Genomic DNA, 21,972 nt, shown 5'->3' on the forward strand with positions numbered 1-21,972 from the left:
TGATTTACAATCTATGGATTTATGGAATTGAAATATGCCATACAGTGGATGAAACGCTAGAGGTAGAAACAAATTCGATGGAAGATCAAAAACATTATTCGACAGGATATAGAGATCGAGAAAACTATAGAGATCGATAACTTAGCCGCAATCGAATTATTTACGAATTATTATATAAAAGTATAAAATATTTTATCCGAACCTTTTTGCTGTCCATTCCGGACGTCGAGCTGGTCACCGGCTGGTCGAGCCTGAAACAATAGAAAGAAAAAAGAAAATAAAGAAAATCATTAAAAATCCTCCAAAATTTAAACAAGACACATATAAATACAACCAATATCCATTCAACCTTCAAATAAACCAGATACATCATATTTTTCACCTTCACGTATCTCACATTTTCTAAATAAATTATTTATCATATAAACATACATCTGATAAACATTTTCCAAACTCTCTCTCCATGAACGAATCCATACGCGCGCGCGTCCTCTCTCGATTTTCACTCCGCTGGAAAAAAGACGCAGAGAGAGCTTTTTCCCGCGAGAGAAATTTCTTTCGACCATTATCGCCTATCCCTTCCTTCATCATCCTTCGCTCCTTTTCCTTCTCCCGCACTTCTTTTCTCCGTCTTTCTTTCCAGTGACGCGCACGTTACTATTACGCGTTCCGTATGCATACGGAGAATCGAGACTTTGAACACCGCTTTACTATACTTTCGTTACGGCAATTCGCTCCGCCGGAGCAATGCCACTGAACCGCGCCGAAAAGTATGCGCGTACTGCACGTGGATAGTCTTCGCACTTATGTATCCACCTTGCCATTCTCTTTTATCTATCACACTTTTTTAAATGTTACGCAACAACTGTTTCGTCGTATTTTATATGAGAAGCGTGAAAATAAATACGTTTCTTGTAACTTGTTTAAGAAAAATTTTTTATTATAATATACTTTTGTACAAATACAATATACTTTACGATATACTTTTGACGTCTAGAATATATTACGTGCGTTCAAGATATACTTTTAGTAGAATTGATTCAATACGAGTCAATAGAGTCAAGAGATATTCTCTACAGGTAAAGTAGAATCTTTTTACCGATTATAATCGGCAATCGGTAATGAGAGAGTTAAGCGATTCAGACTCGTCGATTAGGAAGAGTACTTATGTAACTATATAAAATATAATATGTGTCGATTTGAGTGCAAGCTTCGATGGATCTCGATGCAGTATAGACATTTTGGATATATTTTGTGATACGATGCGATGCCGAATTCCGTTACGCGACATCTCGCGTAACTTTCTATTAAATAGATGTGACGTAAAGGTATGTTAATACGATTTTAAATCATCGTTTGAAATTTTAAGAATTTATTTCATAATAATTCGATGATAAATTGAATATGAAATAAGAAATCGTATTATTTCCTTGGATTTTTCGATTGTTAAATATTCTTCGATGAATTTAAATTAATTGTAAGATATATAAAAAGATATCGTGTTTTTTAATTATTTTTGCACGGATTTTCACCTTTCGAAACTTGGTTCTTGCCTCGATCTTTCTTAACGAACGAAGATCTCGAGTTGCTGGGTTGAATAAATCGAGACGTAAACGAACGTCGTCACGGTTCCCTCGAAATTCGTTCGCGGAAGGATTATCCTTTGAAACGCGGTAATTGAAATAGAATTTCGTTGGCCAAGTTTCGGTGAAAAAGAGGTTCGAGTTTCCTGCAGATTCTGCTCGGCTTCTTTCTTTTGTCCGGCAACGCTAACGAACCAAAAAGTTCGAATGGAATTTGAATAAATCGAATATCGGCGAGGAAATCCTCGAATCGTGTATACTGAATTTTCAAATAATTATCGTTCAAATTATTTTTAGGTCCATCTGTTATCCAATCGATTGTGTTCCAATATTTATGAATAATCAATTCGAACGGAAAAATTGTCAAATCGAGCTGTAAGTTTCGTTACGTTTTATTCTATTATGCTAATTATACTAATCATTGTCCATTTTCCACTCTGTGTTGATTATATGTATAATCGAGAGGCACCAAAAATTTACAATATAAAAAAAAAAAAAGATAGAAAGAATTAATTGACAGATAGTCAATTCTCATTGAATATCGAAGACAATGTGGAAAGATTCGATGCGGCATAATAAAATGATGATGATGGACACTGTAAATATATATAATAATAAATAAAATTCAAAACAATGACGCAAAAAAAAAATTCGAAAATCTTTTACATTTTTCGATTTTCAAATAACCAAAGACTACATTCCCATTTACTTTTGTATTTTATTCCAATATTTTCCCCAATTTTACGATCCTGAATTAAATTAGTCAAATCGTATCTTCCAATTCCAATTCGAAAAGCTTTTACATTTCTCGAAAGGAAATAGAACAGAAAATAGAATAGAAAATCCTTATTTCTCGATTTTCAAATTTTCAATGATTATTGCTCGTAAATCTTCGAATAACCAAAGACTATATTTCCATTTATTTTTGCAATTTATTCCAATTTTCTATTATTATTTTCTATTATTATTTTATATTATTTTTATATTATTTTTTTTATATTTATATATTATTTCTACTATTATTTTATTCCATTATTTTCTATTTTATTATTTTATTCCATTATTCCAATATTTCTAATTTTATGATCCTGAACTAAATTGGTCAAATCGAATCTTCCGAATTTGTATTACGTAAAAACGCATGGAAATAATTAGGGAGCCATGGAAAAACGCATGAAACTCGATAGTCCGCCCCTGAATCGCGATCTAAAATGCGATATCGTTCCGTTAAGTCGAAGAAATAATGACACTGTGGCGAGGAGGTCAACGATTACATTGAAAAATTGCCAGGCTATTACTTTCATAACGGCATAAAGGAAGTAAAGACTCGTCGAGGTGTATTGTATTTGCTGGTACAGAGCAATCAATCAATGTTTCGAAGGTTTCGTTCGTTATTGAATCGATCCGCTTGTTTTTCTATTTCACCGTGAAAATGAAGATTCGATATCGAAAGATCTTCGAAACGCGTATAAAAATATTTTTATTTTCATTTTCGTATATAATCGCATGAAATAAACGATGCGAAATTGAAATTTAATATACGAATTTTATATTAAAAATATTTTCTGTGAATCAAATAATATTCGAATATAATTAAAAAGTTGTAATATTTTCTAATATTACATTTCTAATATAATATAATAGAATAATCAAATGAAAAGAGAAGAATTTTTTCATTAAAAACTATGTCGAATTAATTTTACAAATTAAGTGAGAATCGTTTAGATAGAAAGAGATAGAATAGCGAATTCTGGCACTAGAACGTGAAATATTGTTGAAAGCGCAAAAATAGGATTCATATATTCTAGAAAATAATAATATCAGAGGAATTTTTTCAGAGGAATAAATCTATATGATATGGAAAAATAGAAAGATAACCAATAATCAAATATTTCTTTTGATTTTTCAATCGTATAGATGATACAATAATAATATTATAAAATGATTACTTCCGATTACCATATATTCATACGACGTATACTCGGCTTGTATCTCTTGCGGATTTGTAAAATCGAACACGGTATATTGATATTCCCAAACGTGTAGTGCGGTGAGGGATGAAAACAGCTTTTCATTCGTTTCGATGCGTTTCGAATAATTCAAAAGCAATGCGAAAGAATGGGTGGCAATCGTATTTTCCGAATAGCTAGTTTGTTTTAATGGGCCACCATCTTTGTTTATTTCCGCCTGACAAAAGCGAATAACAAAAAAGAATTCGTCGAAATCCGACAAATACACGTGTTTTGAAAATTATTCAAAGACGAATAACATCTCGTTTCACAGTGTCGAACTTTGAAAGAGAAAACGCGATTATTGCTCCCATTGCTTTTCAAAGCGTGTCGTGCTCCATCAATCAACGACGATTATTCGTTATTTTGTGGTCAGAGACAAACTCAAATTCAGTAATTTTTGCAAAAGAATCAAATTCTTACAAAAGGGAAATTACGCTTAAATGGAATAAAATAAATACAAATTCACTCCCTAAAATTGTACATACAACTTCAACAAATTATTCAGCAATTATTGACAATTGTAAATCGAAATCGATACTCTCATTAAAATTTTCTCTCATTCTTTAAACAAAGAAATATGATTAATTGGATACGTTTAATAAAAGAATTAAATATATATGAATTAAATATATATATATGAATAATAAATGAAATTGTATGAATTTAAAAAAAATTTTTAAGAAAGAAGAAAATTAGACAGTTATTAAAAGGAGGCAGTTATATACATATATATATATATAATACGTACTTATCTCGGAGACATTACGTACGAAACAATGGCCGAATCTTCGATTTCTTTTCGTCTCGCGGAAAATGGGACAAAGCTTAGTAGGAGGAGAAAGAAGCGTAAAAAGGGTCGTAAAACACGTCGAAATTCGACAATGGCCGTGGTGAGCGATTAAAAACGTGCTTCGCGTCCGTAAACGCGGAAGAAAGGCGGACGACGGAAAAAAAAAAATGAGAGATCGAACGAGAGATGTCATTCTTCGCGGAATGATGAAAATTCACGGATATCGCGCGGAAAAATTCTCTCTTTTTTTCCATCGTTGCGTCGAATTCTTCTAGCAGTATCGTGTCTTCGATATATGGCACACAACGTCGAATGAAAACAACTCGACTCGTCGTCCCATCCATCCTTTTTTCTTTCTTCCCAGCAAAAGGAGACGTCACGACTCGCTTTCTCCCTCCCTCTCTCACTCTCTCTCTCTCTCTCTCTCTCATTCTCCCTCTCTCACTCTCTCTCTCTCTCTCCCTCTCGGTTACCTAATATCGCCGAACTTTTTTTGCCCGTTTAACTTTCGACGGCGCGAGTTTACGAGTGTGCAAAAAGTGTTCGGTGTGACACACACAAACATATACATATACATATATATATATATACACACACTATGGAGGCTGGTCAGTGGATGCAGCCGTCGCGACCTGATTCCCAGAACAATAGCAGCCGACGTTTTTTACGCTGATGTCATTGAAAATTTATCGAGCGGCTGTGCAAAATGGTCGGGCACAGAGTGGAGACGTATGCGAAACGTATGAAAGGGAAGAGGTTCTCCGCGATGCTCGTCCGCAAATTGCCGGATACCTCGTTCTTTCTTCGTTTACACCGACGTACAACGTTTTTTTTTTTTCTTCTTTTTTTTTTTTTCAACCATCTCACTCTCCTACTCTCTTATTCGAGAACGGATGCAACGAGCGCGGACGCTCGATAACACTGGAGAGGAGCTACTTATACTTGATGAAGAGTGCTTCTTCTTCTGCTTCTTGGATCCTTTGCTACGATTTCAAAAATGTATAAAATTCGAAAGGGTAGGATTTGAAATATATAGAATTTAAATAAAAGTAAAATTGAAAAGGATGGGATTTCAAAAGCTAAAATTCGAGAACTCCAGAGGTTAAAATTTAAAAAAAAAAAAGGAAAACTGTTAAAAAGTAGAATTTGAAGAACAAGATTCGAAAAATTCGAAATACGTAAATAAATTCGAAATTCGTAGAAATTCGAATAAGTGAAATTAAAAATAATGGAATTCGAAAGAATAAATGAAATTAGAAGAGATAGAACGTGAAAAAAAATTCGAACGCGTCTATTCTTGATTAAAATTTAATAACTTTACAACGAGAGAATATAATATCCCTCTTCTGAAAAAGGATCAAAGGAATCGTCTGTCGACACCGTTTCCATTCTTCCAACTAACTTCCAGCCAAGGAAGGATCTAGAAGAAATTTTCTTATCCTGATACGGACTTCCTCCGCAAGGATAAAGAAGACAAAAGAGATTTGCAAAAGAAGGAAGAAAGCGAAACTTCGGTCTGTCAAACTTTTTCGAACGGACGTGGCATTCATTGGTCGAACGGCGGAGGGCTTTTTGCAGAATTGCCACGTACATAATCCATTTTTCTTTCACTTTTCCTTCGGTAACTCTTTCCTCCCTGGTGTCAGGTTAAATGGATCGTAACTAAAACCCAACATTCCGACATTTTCCCCCCTTTATACTTTAGAATTAATTTTTAGGAATTTTTTTCAAGGGTATCAAAGAGATTGAAAATAAATAATATTTTAATCTCTTCAGCTTTCAACCTTATCTAAAATCGATACTCGCGCAGGGAGTTTCAATGCTTTTTAATCAGATTTCAAAGCAAATTGGTTTCCATCAATGTAATTTAACAATTCGCCAAGTGCGAAAACAGCATCGAATAAACTGATTTATCAGTTGACGTATCAGCTACAACACGTAATGCACAGTTTATGTAATATAATAAATCGTTGCTTTGATATTTGTGAGAAGAAAAAAAACGAATTTTTACAAAGCGAGAAGAATATAATTGCGATTAACGAGAAAAAAAAAATGAATAAATCAATTCTTATTTATCGATCTCTCTTCGAATTCTTCAAAATAAAAAAAAAATAAAAATAATAAAAATTTTAAACATCGATGCGATATCGAAGATCATATCGCTCATTTTTTTTATGCAGATGCATCATCTTTATAACTTTTAGCTTTTACCATAAAAATTATGGTATTCTTTTATGACACGATAACGTAACGACTTCCACGTGGGTGGCTGAATTTCCCCAAGTTTCCGTATCTGACACGCTTTCGAGTGGATTAACCTCATCCTTCGACGTACTTTTGCTCCCGCTTTTGAATTCCTGGTGCATCCCTGTGCCGAGTTTAATATCCTTTATTAGCGGCAACACGGTGCACCAGTTTTATATAAATAGCGGGCCCCGATCTTCTTTTAATTCCCTATCTTTCTCCTTCAATTTCTTTTCCCTTTTAAATTCTTTCTCTAGGAATTTCATCTCTTCCTTAATTAAAACGAATAATAATAATAATAATAAAAATGATAAAAAAAGATCGTGCTTGGGAAACTAGTAATCTTGCCTTTTCTCGAAATGAAAATTTTAGAAATAGGAAGAAAATTAAATTCAATTATAAAAATGTTTCGATGATTTGATTTTTAACATCATTTTATTACGCGTGTTATTATACATTATTATACATATATATATATATATATATATATGTATTTATGTAAAACAAAACGATAAATATTTGTCAAAAATATTACGAGATTTCTGTGTTATCCGTGCACGGAATATTACGTACATAATTTTGATCGATTGTATAAAAAGGAATATATTTTAAAAACAAAAATATTCCTCGTTCTTTCTGTACCATAATTTATGTCGATCTTTTCTCATATATATTTCACTTATAATAAAAAAAAAGTATTTAATGAACGTCATTTACGATTATTTAGAAACTATCCAACGATTTTCACTTGCATTCGCGATACTGTTAAATTTCATTTGCCACAGAGGATTATTCAAGAAAGCGAAGCATCCATCTAATTTCATTCGTGGAAATCGCGTGAAAAGCAAGCAGTTGGAGAGAAATCGATTCCTCTTTACACTTTGTCCACTGTGGCTACTCATTCGATAAAATAGTGCGTGACGATCCCGCTCGGTCGATAACAATATTGAATGAAGTTTTTTTAGAAGATTTAGATAGCGGTGCGCATGCGTCAATAATGAATGCACGTGAAAACGAAGAACGTATTATACATATTAACATTTATATAAAATGTTAAAAATGAAATATATATTACGATATTTAAAGGATGAAATAGATCTCTTAATTCTCCATTTATGAAATTTATATATTTTCATAAATGTCCACAATGGTAGTAATGAGCAAATGTTGTTTCATCACGCGTGGCAGTAGAACATAAAGTGTCACGTGTTGTATGTGACGGGGCAGTTAATAGGGATTTGAAATGATTAAATGAAATAAATATCATTCCACTTTGTAATCTTGAAATTTGTACCTATAATAATACACTATATATCCTACAAATGATTGATTCATATTATATTTATATTTTTCATTTCTACCTTAAATATTCGAAGCAAAAGCACTTTTTAAATAAATATATACATATTATTCGTATTAAAACGAATATTTCTTTTCTTTATCTATACCCTTATATTTATTTTTCTTGCTACGAATAATAGCAAAGAGAGAAAGAAAATAGAAAAATAGAATTTACCAGGACGCTTAAATTCTACCCTCCTCTTTTTCGTTGCTTCGAGGGATGTTGCTTCGAATTGTCTATTCTCACTGGTTGCTTATCGAGCACGCTCGTGGAGAGGTAAATGAACCGAGAAAGGGAAGTTTCGAACGAATGGGTAGTAGTATATTTCGAACGACCTTTGGGAACGTTGTTGGAAAATGGGAAATCACAGGTGGTACGTTCCTCCCTTGGTGAACGATAGATTATCCGTTCGCAACCGAGAAGGAAATAACCAAAAGAAAGAAAAAAAAAAAAAAAAAAAAAAAAAATTGAAAATCAAACCGACCACGGTTAAAATAAAAAATTCGAATCTCTTTCCTCCTCGTCGATTTCCAATTTAAAACAACATTTTACTTAACCCTTCTTCTTGATAATATAATCTTACCCAATCGCACGATGAACATTAAGGCTCTTCGCCGAGTTGCTCAACAAACGAAACCTTTGGAATATATGAAATCGACTTTATCGACGGGACAGGATTGAACGTTTAACGAGGCTCGACTCGAGGATTTGAAAAGTAACGCTTATTATTTCTTTCGATTCAAACGATTCTCGAAATTGGAGTTGGCGAGAAGAGGAGAAAGGAAAGGGAAAATGGCGGATAAAAAGAAACGGTAAATTGCATTCCCGCGTGGGATAAGTATGGATTTTCGCGTGAAATCTCGGGGACATTGGCGGATATTTAAATTGCAAACAAATCTAGTTATCAACGTCGAGTGTACACAGGCCAAGCGCTTGGCGGTATTTTTGCAATTCCAAGCGGCCCCCCTCTCTTCCTCTCTCTCTCCCTCTCTCCGTTCACAAAGGATACATGGTATAAAGGCGACTACTTAAAGCATTTAAATTCTCTTTACGAGCTATCAAAAGGACCGCTTGGCTTTCACCAAGACGGAGAGTGGTCGAATTTTTTTCCTATCCTCAAAATTAATTCTCTTGCCGATTCGTATCAAAAATATATATAAAAAAATACCCGCCAATTTTTATTAAAAATTTTGAGGTTAGAATTTCTTTTGTAGAAGATAGTGTTCCGTTTCTATGCATATCATACTGCATACTGTCACTATGAAAAATGTTACTCAATTTTTCAAATTATTCAATTTCAATTCAACTTCAACAATTTTTGAAATTATAATTTTAGAAGAGACACGTGTATATCTTTTATTACTAGTAACTCAAATATCTCTTCTCTGAATATATCATACATAGTTTCGTATATGACGTATCTCTTCAGCTCCAAAATCTTCCTTTTAAATTATAGGACGAGCAGATGATCGAGACGCTACAGAAAGAACTCTACTACGAAATACAGAAAAGAAAAGTCTAAGAAAAATTCTATCTCTTCGAATAACCCATGAATACCTATGTTTCCGTTCCTATCCATTATCAGTTATCCATTATCACTCGTTGTGAACGGAAAGAGACGAAAGAAAATTCTGTCAAGGAGGATTAAGTAAATAGTACGTAAGGGGGTGGAATAGAAGCAGAAGAAAGAAAATAGCCGCGAAATAAGCTCGTTTAAGATTATTACCGGGCACAGCGTGTGTTAAAAGGACTAAACAGTGGCGCATCGTGGCGCATAGTGGCGACCCAATTTTCCACGCGAATTAAGATGCATCGAATCCCTCGATCTCTCTCGATTATGCGATACGTGACCGTAATACCGTTTCTTCTATTAAGTATCGAGTCGTTTTTTCCCTCTCTCGCGACACGTTTTCAAAAACTGCACACGGCTCCGGCGGACAATGGCGGGTGGAAGATGAGGATAGGGAAGAAAGATGGAAGACGATGATTATGTTGCGCCGATGATCGGCGTTTTAATATCGTTGATGGAGTCGAGGAGTGGAGATGGATTTTGTGCGATCAGGAATGAGATGGTGGGTGGAGTAAGAACGATGGTGGATAAGAACGATGGTAAAAATAGAAACGATAATAAAAATAGAAATGAAATAGAATGATGATAAATGAAAATAATGATAAAAATAGAAATGATAGTAAAAATAGAAACGATGGTGGATGAAAAGGATGATGGATGAAAAGAATGGTGGATGAAAAGGATGATAGATGAAAAGAATGGTGGATGAAAAGGATGATGGATGAAAAGAATGGTGGATGAAAACGATGGATAGGAATAATAATGGATAAAAACGATGATGGATAGGAACAATGATGGATAAGAATGATGGTGGATAAGAATAATAGTAGATAGAAACGATGATAGATAGAAACAATGCTGGATGAAAAGGATGGTGGAAACGATAATAAAAATAGAAATGATGGTGGATGAAAACGATAATGGATGGAAACGATGATGGATGAAAATAATGATGGATGAAAATAATGATGGATGAAAACAATGGTGAATAAGAATGAATAAGAATAATGGTGGATGGAAACAATGGTGAATAAAAATGATGGTGGATGAAAACGATAGTAAAAATAGAAACGATGATGGATGGAAACAATGGTGGATGAAAAAAATGGTGGATGAAAACGATGATGGATAGAATGAAAAGATGGTGGATGGAGACGATAGTAAAAATAGAAACGATGATGGATGAAAAGAATGGTGGATGAAAAGAGTAGTGGATGAAAACGATGATGGATAGAATGAAAAAATGGTGGATGGAAACGATAATAAAAATAGAAATGATGGTGGATGAAAACGATGATGGATGGAAACGATGATGAATGAAAATAATGATGGATGAAAACAATGGTGAATGAGAATAATGGTGGATGGAAACGATGTTGAATAAGAATAATGGTGGATGGAAACGATGTTGAATAAGAATGATGGTGGATGAAAACGATAGTAAAAATAGAAATGATGATGGATGGAAAATGGATAGAATGAAAAGATGGTGGATGGAAACGATGATGGATGGAAACTATGATGAATAGGAACGATGACAGACATAGAAACGATGGTGGATAAAAATGATGGTGGATCATTTGGATTTCCGTTTATGGTAAATTATATTTAATTTATGAATCAAAGAGTTTTATGGAGTATTTATGGAGTATTTTCTGCGTTTCTTTAATCCTCTCCTTTTACTTTCTCTTTAAAATGATCACTTTAAAATAATTTACAATTTCGAGTATTTTCGTCTGCTCACATTATTAAACAATATTTCTTTATCCAATTTTTCTATATTAAATCGCAATAATTATTCTCCTTAACCTTTCATAACATAATAAATCTCTATCTACTTTGTAATCCATTAACCAAAACATCATTCGTCTATATTACTATAATACTCGATTATAATCCAAGCCAAAAGCTCCATAATTTATACCCTCGTTTGCTACATCTACCGAGGCAAAATAAATTCAAAAATCCAAGAATTTACCACTCTCAATAACCAGAAAAATATTCCAAGATATTTCACTACCCCAATTGTACAATCCGTATAATAATTGCACAAAGCGAAGGGAGCAAGCATGTAAACATCCGTGGAGTCGAAACTGGCGTTGCACTCGATTCGACATTGCCACGTAGCAATGGATAATGAATTTCGGCTGTTGCCCAGGTGGCGAAGTAAATAGCGCAAATCACCGATTTCGCGATCGTAACTCTCCTAGGGGCAAACCGTGTCAAACCTCGAAATGGACGAGGAACAGATGTTGTTCGTGTTGCTCGATTATTGCCCATCGTTACACGAATTACAACGATGGCAATGGAGAAACAGAAAAAGGTGTAAGAGGATTGTTAATCATCTTGGAGGATCTTCAAGCAACATAATCTTTGGATGGATCCATTTTTTCATTCCAATTCCGTTGATCGTTCGTCCATTTGAAAATTTGAAATTTTATTATTTCATTATTGTTATTATTATTTTTATTATTCATATTTATATTATATTATATTATATTTATATTTTATTATTTTATTATTTTATTATTATCAAAATTCGTTATATATTTGTTACGAGACGAGTTCCTGAGTTGGATAAATTTCTTCTTCAGAATATTTTTCGCAGTGTGGAAAAAAAGCTTCGTCTAAGAACGAAACAATTTTATTTACCAGTTCAATCATTTATCAATATCAGAGGAAGAAGAAGTTTATGAAACAATTTACTTACGAGTTAACCCTTTGCTCTCTTGATGTGGCAATTTGAACGGCGACAATATTTATTTATGTTTGATTTTTTTACAATATCGCTTCATAAATAGATTCCTAACCTCTTTACTTAGCATAATCTTATGAGGTGTAGAATGTTAAATGGTTAGATCTTTTATCTCAAATTAGACCGTGATCGTGAATCGAACGACATCTTCATTAGTCTGAGTTTCATAGTCGTGGCAATAGAAATATTATTTTTAACCCTTTGCTCTCCAACGCTGACTCTCCGCCACTATTTGGATTGATGCGGCAAATATTATATATTATAGTAATTATATATTCATTAAGAGCAGAATTAATAATATTTTAGAACCGATATTTTCTCGCAATTTGCCGGACGAAACGAAATTGCGGGGGTAGAGAGAGAGAGAGAGAGAGAGAGAGAGAGAGAGAGAGAGAGAGAGAGAGAGAGAGAGNAGTGAGACTGGATTACATATGGAATTTCGTACATGGTTGATCGTTGTTCGAGAAATTCTCGAATACGAGATTAAAAGGCGATTAGGTTCAAAAGGTGAGATGATTGTATATTGGAAATTTGGAACGTTTCGTCCAATTAATAATTAATAAATTGGCGAGTGGATAGATTATAGGAAAAATAATGTTGGAAAATTTGGGAAAAGTTTCGTTCGAAGATATAAATTGAATTTCACGTTAAATTAAATAATTAAATAATTAGTCAATTAATTACTTAAATAATTTCTGGATTCAATGTGAAACGAAATTCGTGTATATAAATATAAATAATAATACGTTTTTACAATACATTGTTTGCTATATTATATAACAATTATATAATAATTTCAAAATAAATATAATATTCGTACAATATAATATTTCAAATTACATAATCGAAGACAATTCCATTCTGAAAATGTTTCCTTTTGCCAATTTTAAACCAACTCACAATCTGTATGAAACAAAGTTCGTGTCTACATAAATAGTAAGTTTACTATTATGTAATAATTTCAAAACAAGCACATATAATATTCATGCAATATAATAAATGAGTTACATAATCGAAGACAATTTCGTTTTGAAAATGTTTCCTTTTGCCAATTTTAAAACGTTTCACGGAGGAAAAAACGATTGGATTATAATAAAAATAAAAACGAAAATAATAATAATTATTCTCGACGCGGGGGAAGAAACGGATTGTGGAGCGACGCGATGCAACTTCCCAGAATGGGAAACGCGGGGGACGTGTTTTTACGCGCGAAAAATCGTGCCGGCCGGCCGGCCGATCGATCGATTTCTCAACCCTCGAAGCGGATTTGACCTTCCGCGTGACCCTGCTCCGCTCCAACGCTCCCTCGCCCCCCCTCTCCTCTCGCGATTAATAAAGCGCGATAGCTCGATGTACAGCTTTATGGGACAAGATTTTCTTTCCTGTTGATATGTTGGACGATGGACACAATGGAGAAGAGGTGATCGAGAAATAATTTTACCTTTCTTCTCCTTTAAGATTCTTGCGAAGAATTTAAAATTAATATTTTTGAGCGCGCTGTTTTTTTTTTCTTGCGAATGACATTGATTTTGGAAATGAAAGGATGGAAAAGAGTTTGACCATTGATTTGCTCTTCGAATTCAAAATAATAGGAATAATCGTTGCCAAGATAAGCATGTTACGTTGAATTTGATGAGAAAATTATGTTTATTATTATGAATATTATTGTAGTTGGATGGCACGAGTTGATAAAATACGAAAGAAAAGAAAAAAAGTGGAAAAATGAACTTATCGAGCGAAAAGGCGTTAATACTTCTTCTTTAAATATATTCCAATACTTTACACCTCAAAATTGTTCGATCGCACGACAAAACTATTTTAAAAAAGAGAATAACTTTCCCTTTAAAATTAGGAAAATAATGAAACGTGAATTTTGGCTGAATTTTCGTTCTCTAAAATTAGATAAAGCATTCGCTGTTAAAACGTGATAACGAACGTTACGAATGAATCAGGCTTTAAAACGTAATTACATTAAATCCTCCGAAAAAACTGGACACACGCTCGATATTAAAAATTCTCGGCCGAATAAGAAAACTTGTTCGCAAATATTTTTCGGAACGCGGTAAATATCGCGTCTAATAGACCGGGAAAGCTGTTGACACTGCAAACGTCGGCACAGGGAAGGGATCGGAAATTTTCGAGTAATATTTTGGCAAAAGATACCCGATTTATCGGCTATGAATGTTTGCCCGGCTGATGGATATCGGCATGCGCTCGCAAGATCCGCCGATATTACCGTTAAATAAGAGACGAGGATGAAAAGAGTTGCTTTGAATCTCCATCACGTGAATTATCCGCTCTTCTGGATCGGTTCTGCGTATGAGAAAAAGATGAAATAAAAGAAGAGACAGAAAAAAATTGGAAAATATTGCAATTACAATCGAGTAATGTGTGTCCAGCAAGGAATTAAAACGGATGGATTAAAACGTTGGATCGTAACGTTTTAAGTATTTAGAGAGGGGGAAACAAAGATAACGGCGCGACAGTAGCGCCACTGGACGCCGTGTCTCTTTTCTCGGGATACGGGATACGTTTGAGAACGAAGCTATTCGAGAGCTATTTCTTTCTTTCACGAGTGAAAATTACGAGTTTAATGCTCGAGGAAGAGTGTTGCTCTAGAGAATATCTTGTAAGTGGAAATTACGATGAAAGTGAGCGTTCGAGAATAATGTTCGCCAACGCAATAACCGTTTTAGAGAAAATTAACCGAAAGTAAAAATTAAAATCGAGAATTGCTCTTAACGGTATTATATACTGGGCTCGGTTCGGGTGGAAAATTACGCTTGACAGTGACTGTACAGTGAACAGTTTTTTTCACTCTTCGACCGTCCACTCGCGAGAAATAATTCCCTTAGAACGATGGAGAGTTTTTTATTTATTTATACTCGCATCCTTGCCACCAATATTTCTTTTTCTTTTTCTTCCTCGTCTCTGAACGTTTCGCTTCCTTTCTTATTTCTCGAACATCGCGCGTAAATTTCACTGGGATTCATGTGTTTGCTGTTCGTGGTGACCAGGATAACCACACAAGTATCCAAGTTACTTCTCCGTATCCTGTATTTTCTTATTTTCCCTGACCTCTCCAACACCTCTACTTCGTCGGCTACTTCGTTGTTCTTTCTCTCGAGAACTCACGTTTCTTCGAAGCGAAAGTAAATAAAACCGAGCCCAAACGATGAAATACGCCGATGGTAGTTCTGCTACAGTGGGGAACGGACGGAGGATATTTATCGGTGTGAGGCATTCTCCATTTGACCGTGCTTTCAGAATATTTTTCTTCGTTATACGAAATCCAACAGGCGGAAATCGATACATCGATTGGGAATTAACAGTTCATCAGGAGGGAGCAGGATTATAACCGATAATTTCGAAATACGTGTACTGTATTTCGGAATACGTGTTATCCCGTATAATGATAATTTGTTTGTGTGTGCATTGTATATGATTATAGTTTCAAAGTTTATTAGCATATTTACTTCATTCTCTCGTTCACAATGATAATGAAGAATCGTATATATATATATATAGAGAGAGAAATAGAAATCGAATATTTTTGGAATCAACTATGCACGTATAGTTATCTATATATTATTGCTTCAAAACTAAATCACGATAAAATCGATTATCGATTTCATACTAATTCAAAATTAAATTTGATCATGCCCGTTGAAATCATAAAATTTTCAAAAAAAGTTTCTAAAAAGTTTCTTTGTCAAAATCCAATTTACTCGAATCACTTTTTTACGATTACAATACGTAATTTTATTCTTAAATAATCAAAAAACCTGATCAAAATATTTGTCGAAACGAAGAAGAAAGAGAAATCACGGATATTTGTCCCTTCTTTCCTGTATTTTTCTTCGTGAAAATTTTCGAGAGGCGTATAACTCACGAGGGAATAGGGCAAAAAAAAAACTGGAGGATGGGTGGATGAGGACTAAAGAAAAGTCAGGGCAGGATGATTGTAGGCGAACGTGAAAGGGGCTTTCTGTAAGAGAACTCGCAAATATTTTCACGTGCGGAAGCTTCTGTAATCCCGCCTGAGACGCTCTCTTCCGAACGGGTGCGCGCGCATCGATAACACGTAACACGGCCAATAACACGGCTACGATTCAACGCTTCACACTGGCAAGAAGTTACGTGAGTTTTTGTATCAGAAAGAAAAATTTAGCTATATTTTTCACGAATTTTTATTGGACTTTAAAAGACAAAAAATTAATTACTCTATATTCTTACCAAGTACGCATTGCATCGTATGTACTGTTTCATGTTCAGAAATTTCAATGAGAATAAAAATATTATAAAAAGATTATGAGGAGGTTATGAGTCGATGCGCGCGCATCGATAATACGTACATGTCCAATAACACGGCCACGATTCGACGCTTCACATTGGCAAGAAATTATCGTGAGTCTAAGAAAAATTTTCACGAATTTTTATTGGATTTTAAAAAGCGAAAAATTAATTATATTGCGTCGTATACTGTTTCATGTTCAGAAATTGCATTGAGAATAAAAATATTATAAAAAGATCATGAGAAAGTGCATTTTACAAAAATAGAAAAAGTAATCGAATAACTCGCTCTTTAAAAATGGCCAACGATCTTTCAAGGATCTCCACCCGCCATATTTTTTCTCGTCTCTCCATTGCAAACCTCGACGTTTTGAAAGTTTTTGCCGCGGAAATTCGGCACGAAAAAGAATTAGACTGATCACAGGCGAGAGTTCGGCCTTCGTTCCCTGGAACTTCACCAACTTTCAGGATTTAAAAAAAAAATCTTTGGAAATGGCTGGAGGAAAGAGGTCGAAAAAAAAAATGTGAAACGATAAGAAAAATAGAGGACGAGAATCGACCGTGTTACACCTTTGCGAATTTCAAAATATCAAATTTCAAAATATTTATTAACCTTTTATCGAAATAACCAACGAGTCAAATATACAAATATTCTTTCTACGATTTCATAATTTCAAAACTCCAATATTATTCAATATTTGTATGATACATTACGCATCATCACACGTTAACCTTCTCTCAAATTCTATATAAATGAATAATAATAATAATAATATTATAACAACAGTATATTAATTTTCATATTCATACGAATAACAACATATAAAAATATACAGGAAAAAGTTTTGCTATATTTCAACGATGATATCCAGCAAATCCAATACCTCGATTGTTCCTTCTTTCATCTCCATACGAGTAATCGAAAAACGCGAAGAAGGGGAAAAAAAAAAGAAACCCCCTCCATCTTTTCGATCCTCGAATTTCGCGACATTTCCACGATCGAGAACAACTTTCAACTTTCTGATTCGCGAACGATTCTCGTGCGAAACTTCCATAATTTCCTCCTCCCCCTCCTCCGCTCTCCACTCGGGAGCTGGCTGTCGAACCGCGAGAATCGCGAAGCATAAACAACCGCGATCCAGCAAAGGGGTGTGGTCCCTCCTCCTCTCAGGGCTCTTCAATATGCTGCCGGCCCAGTCGATAAAGCCGAGCTTCTTCTTTTCCTTTTACCCTCTCCTCGCTCTTCTTCTTCGTCCATCACAATTCTCTCCATCATTCGCGGAGAATGGAAATCATTATTCGAAATGAGAAATACGAAATTCTTTCGAGATATTCAACGAAGAGAAAAAAAATTATTATTGGACGTGGAAAGGACAAGGACGAGGAAATTTCAATAATCGAGCAACGATTTTCTTTCGCAAAAAATTTTTGTTATACGGCTTTGTTGTAAGGAATTATTAACACTGGAAAATCATGGAGTTGGCTTTAAGCATAACTTTGAGTAACATGTGTAAAAGAAGGTGTATTGAATATTGTAGTTTTTTATCGATAAAATATTCTTATTCTATTCTTTGGAATATATTGCTTGGATTTGTTCATGCTCAGTCGATTAGTCAGTGTTTTTTTGGAATTTCAAGCATTTCAAAGGGAAATGTTGCAAGAATCTTCAGTTTACAGATGTTCCAATATTTTTGAGACACCCTGTATGTATTCAAATAAATTCATTTTTAATATATATTAGATATTTTTGGAGATCGATTGCAAAGTGAAAAATTTATACAAAAATTTATTTGTTGAATTATAAGCATTCTAAGATAAACATATAAACATCGATGAAGAAACAAAAAAGTTAGGTTATGTTTGTAACGTGTATATATACTTCGAATATTTTGCGTTTCTTTTTTCGCATATCCGTAAATTTTTATACATTTAAATTTTGTATGAACGAATGCATGAACATTCAACTTTAATCCATTTAACGAATAAGTTTCAATCGACATTTTTGTACAGTTTTACAATTTCTCTAAAATTATCCTTCTAAACGCAGCGTCCTTCTAATACGTGAATCAAATGCTTTACTTGCAATTCGCAAAATTAATCCAAATTGTCGATTGTCGCTTGTTTATCGTTCCAAATTTCAATTCGAGGAAAATTAGTGAAATAATAAATCCCGAATAGAATATAATTTCAATTTTAACGGAATTAATTTGAACGGAAGTTTAATAACGCAATAGAGGAGACCTGCTTTACCGATTGACGGGACAATTTAGGAACAATTTTGAAACGTTAATGGAGAAACGTCATTACGATTCGAGAATCATTGGATCGGAGGTAAACGTGTTGTTGCATCGTCGTGATTAACGTATTGGAACGTAATAATAGAAGACAACGCGAGAACAAGTCCTTCCTTCTCTCAACTTTCCTTAATCCAGCCAAAGTTGGTTAATACGTTCTCTTAGAATCCTCGATTAACGCAAACTTCAACTAACCTCAAAGATAACCTCAAAGATTGCTCCTATTAATTTCTCGAATTAATATTTTTCAATCTGAAATTTAATTTTTTCAACGACAAGGTTTACTTTCGACTCGAATCTTTTTCCCTTCGATTCGTATTTTTATCCGATCGAAATAAATTTTAGCGTTTAATCGGATTTACGATCTCGTGGAAATGGACGATTTCGCGTTGATTTCGAGTCGTATAAGAAAATTTAAAAAATGGAAAATCGATATATCGCGTTAATGTAACATCGATGTATTAAATTTGTATCATCTGAAGCATGGTAATTTCATTAGCTGACACGCACTTAAGGCTAGCATCAGAAATTCAGTGATATATATAGAGTTAGGTAGTAATTAATTGTTCATAAATGTTCGTAAATGGGAATACGCGATTCAAACGTCAAAATGAAATGGGGGGGAAATAACTGGAAGGCAACAAATTACACTATACTGTATTCATTTGAATATTTCATTAGATACGTAGCAGAGGATGATGTTCATTTTAGAGAAATAAATTACTGTAATTTTAAACGCACGGAACGAAATATATTCATATTTTACAATGAAAGATTCGAAAAGTTTTTATCCTTTGAAGCGTTTCAACCGAAGTTTATATTCCAAGATTGAAAGATATTGAAAGACATGTGGAAAAATATTCACGATTTTCAATCGCAAATATGATACAAAGGAAAAGAGAAAAGATATAAAAGCAAGAGAAACAATTCTCTTTTTACAATGTTCAACAACTTTCTCTACAACTTTCCAAAAATATTTTCACTTTTTCTCTCCCTCTCTCTCTCTCTCTCTTTCAAGAACTTTCAAACCAAAATTAAACGACGAATATCAAAGTTCAAAGATATTAAAAAAACATCTCCAAAAATTTTCAGCTGCAAATATAACATAAAAGAAAAGGTAAAAGATGCAAAAGCAAGAGAACCAATCTCTTCTTTTTTAAAATTTTCCAAAATTTTCCAATTCTCTCCCTCTCTCTCTTTCAAAAATTTTCAAACTAAAATTAAACAGCGAATATTAATCACAAAGTTCAAAGATCGAAAGATATTAAAAAACATCTCCAAAAAATTTTCAACTGCAAATTTCAATTCAAGTACAAAAGAAAAGAAAAAAAAAAAATAAAAAAGAGAATTAATCTTTTCCTTTTCAAAACTTTCCAAAATTATTCCAATTCTCTTCCTCTTTCTCTCTCTTTCTCTTTCAAAAACTTTTAAACCAAAATTAAACGACGAATATCAATCATAAAATTTCAATCAATAATCAAAAAATCCAAAGATATTAAAAAAATATCTTCAAAAATTTTCAATTGCAAATAGTACAAAAAAAAAAAGAGAGAATTAATCTCTTCTTTTTTAAAATTTTCTAAAATTATTCCTAATTCTCTTCTCTTCAAACCAAAATTAAACGACGAATATCAATTATAAAATTTCAAAATCCAAAGATATTAAAAAATATCTTCAAAAATTTTCAAATAGTATTTTAATTTGCAAATAGTACAAAAAAAAAGAGAGAGAATTAATCTCTTCTTTTTTAAAATTTTCTAAAATTATCCCTACTCTCTGCCTCTTCTCTTCAAACCAAAATTAAACGACGAATATCAATCATAAAATTTCAAAATCCAAAGATATTAAAAAATACCTTCAAAAATTTTTAACTGCAAATATAGTACAAAAGAAAAGAAAAAAAAATAAAAAGAGAGAATCAATCTCTTTCTTTTTAAAACTTTCCAAAATTATTCCAACTCTCTCCCTCTTTCTCTCTCTCTCTCTCTCTTTCAAAAAATTTCAAATCAAAATTAAACGACGAATATTAATCAAACAAAATTCCAAAATCCAAAAATATTAAAAAGTACCTTCAAAAATTTTCAACTGCAAATATAATACACAAAATAAAAAAGAAAAGATACAAGAGCAAGAGAATCAATTTTTTCTTTTTCACTACTTTCCAAAATTATTCCAAATTATTCCTCTCTCCCTCTTCTCTTCAATCCAAAGATTTAAAATATTAAAATTTTAATTTAAAATATTAAAATCCAAAGATTTAAGATATTAAAATATAATACACAAAATAAAAAAGAAAACAAAAGCAAGAGAATCAATCTCTCCTTTTCACAACTTTCCAAAATTATTCCAAACTCTCTCCCTCTTCTCTTCAAGCCAAAATTAAACGAGGAATATTAATCAAACAAAATTCCAAAATCCAAAAATATTAAAAAGTACCTTCAAAAATTTTCAACTGCAAATATAATACATAAAAGAAAAGATACAAAAGCAAGAGAATCAATTTCTTCTTTTTCACAACTTTCCAAAATTACTCCAAATTATTCCTCTCTCCCTCTTCTCTTCAAACCAAAATTAAACGACGAATATCAATCATAAAATTTCCTAAAATAAAAAAATCCAAAGATTTAAAATATTAAAATTTTAATTCAAAATATCAAAATCCAAAGACTTAAGATATTAAAATTTTCAATTGCAAATATAATGCGCAAAACAAAAAAGAAAAGATACAAGAGAATCAATCTCTTCCTTTTCACAACTTTCCAAAATTATTCTCACTCCATTTTCACTCCCTCACCCTCTCCCTCGAAAACTTTCCAGCCAAAGTTAAACGGGGAGTGTCAATCGCAAAGGCGATCGTAGCCAGAAATTCGAGACTTTGGAATTAAGTTCCCCCTTGAACGTGTTTGAAGGGAGGAGGGAGAGGAGAGGAGCCGCTTTGTTCGCTCCTTCATTCATCCACGATGGAAAATCTTGGTCTAGGTCCCGACGTTATAACGCAATAATTCAGAGGCTTTCACCGTGTCGAGACGGCAAGTTTACGCTCCCGGCCACGATCGCGTGTAATTCGCAGCTGCGAAACCCCTCCCCCC

General features: G+C 33.4%; 1 protein-coding gene across 9 annotated transcripts in view; it reads right to left on the reverse strand.

Moving 5' to 3' along the window:
- Positions 1–21,972, reverse strand: part of LOC122718717 — a 226,721-nt gene that overhangs the window by 79,587 nt on the left and 125,162 nt on the right. For 8 of the 9 annotated variants that reach the window (XR_006347448.1, XR_006347449.1, XM_043944001.1 and 5 more), the window contains one exon: positions 203–251. Coding sequence is in view for 7 of the 9 variants with exons in the window: in XM_043943998.1 (XP_043799933.1) it covers positions 203–251 (49 nt within the window). In the remaining 2 variants the exon portion in view is untranslated. Of the gene's footprint in view, positions 1–202; positions 252–432; positions 473–21,972 lie in introns of those variants that run through there. The other variant, XM_043944000.1, reaches the window with a different exon arrangement.

Source organism: Apis laboriosa, unplaced genomic scaffold (genome assembly GCF_014066325.1).
Source record: "Apis laboriosa isolate Shangri-la unplaced genomic scaffold, ASM1406632v1 scaffold68_cov148, whole genome shotgun sequence".
Classification (NCBI taxonomy): domain Eukaryota; kingdom Metazoa; phylum Arthropoda; class Insecta; order Hymenoptera; family Apidae; genus Apis; species Apis laboriosa.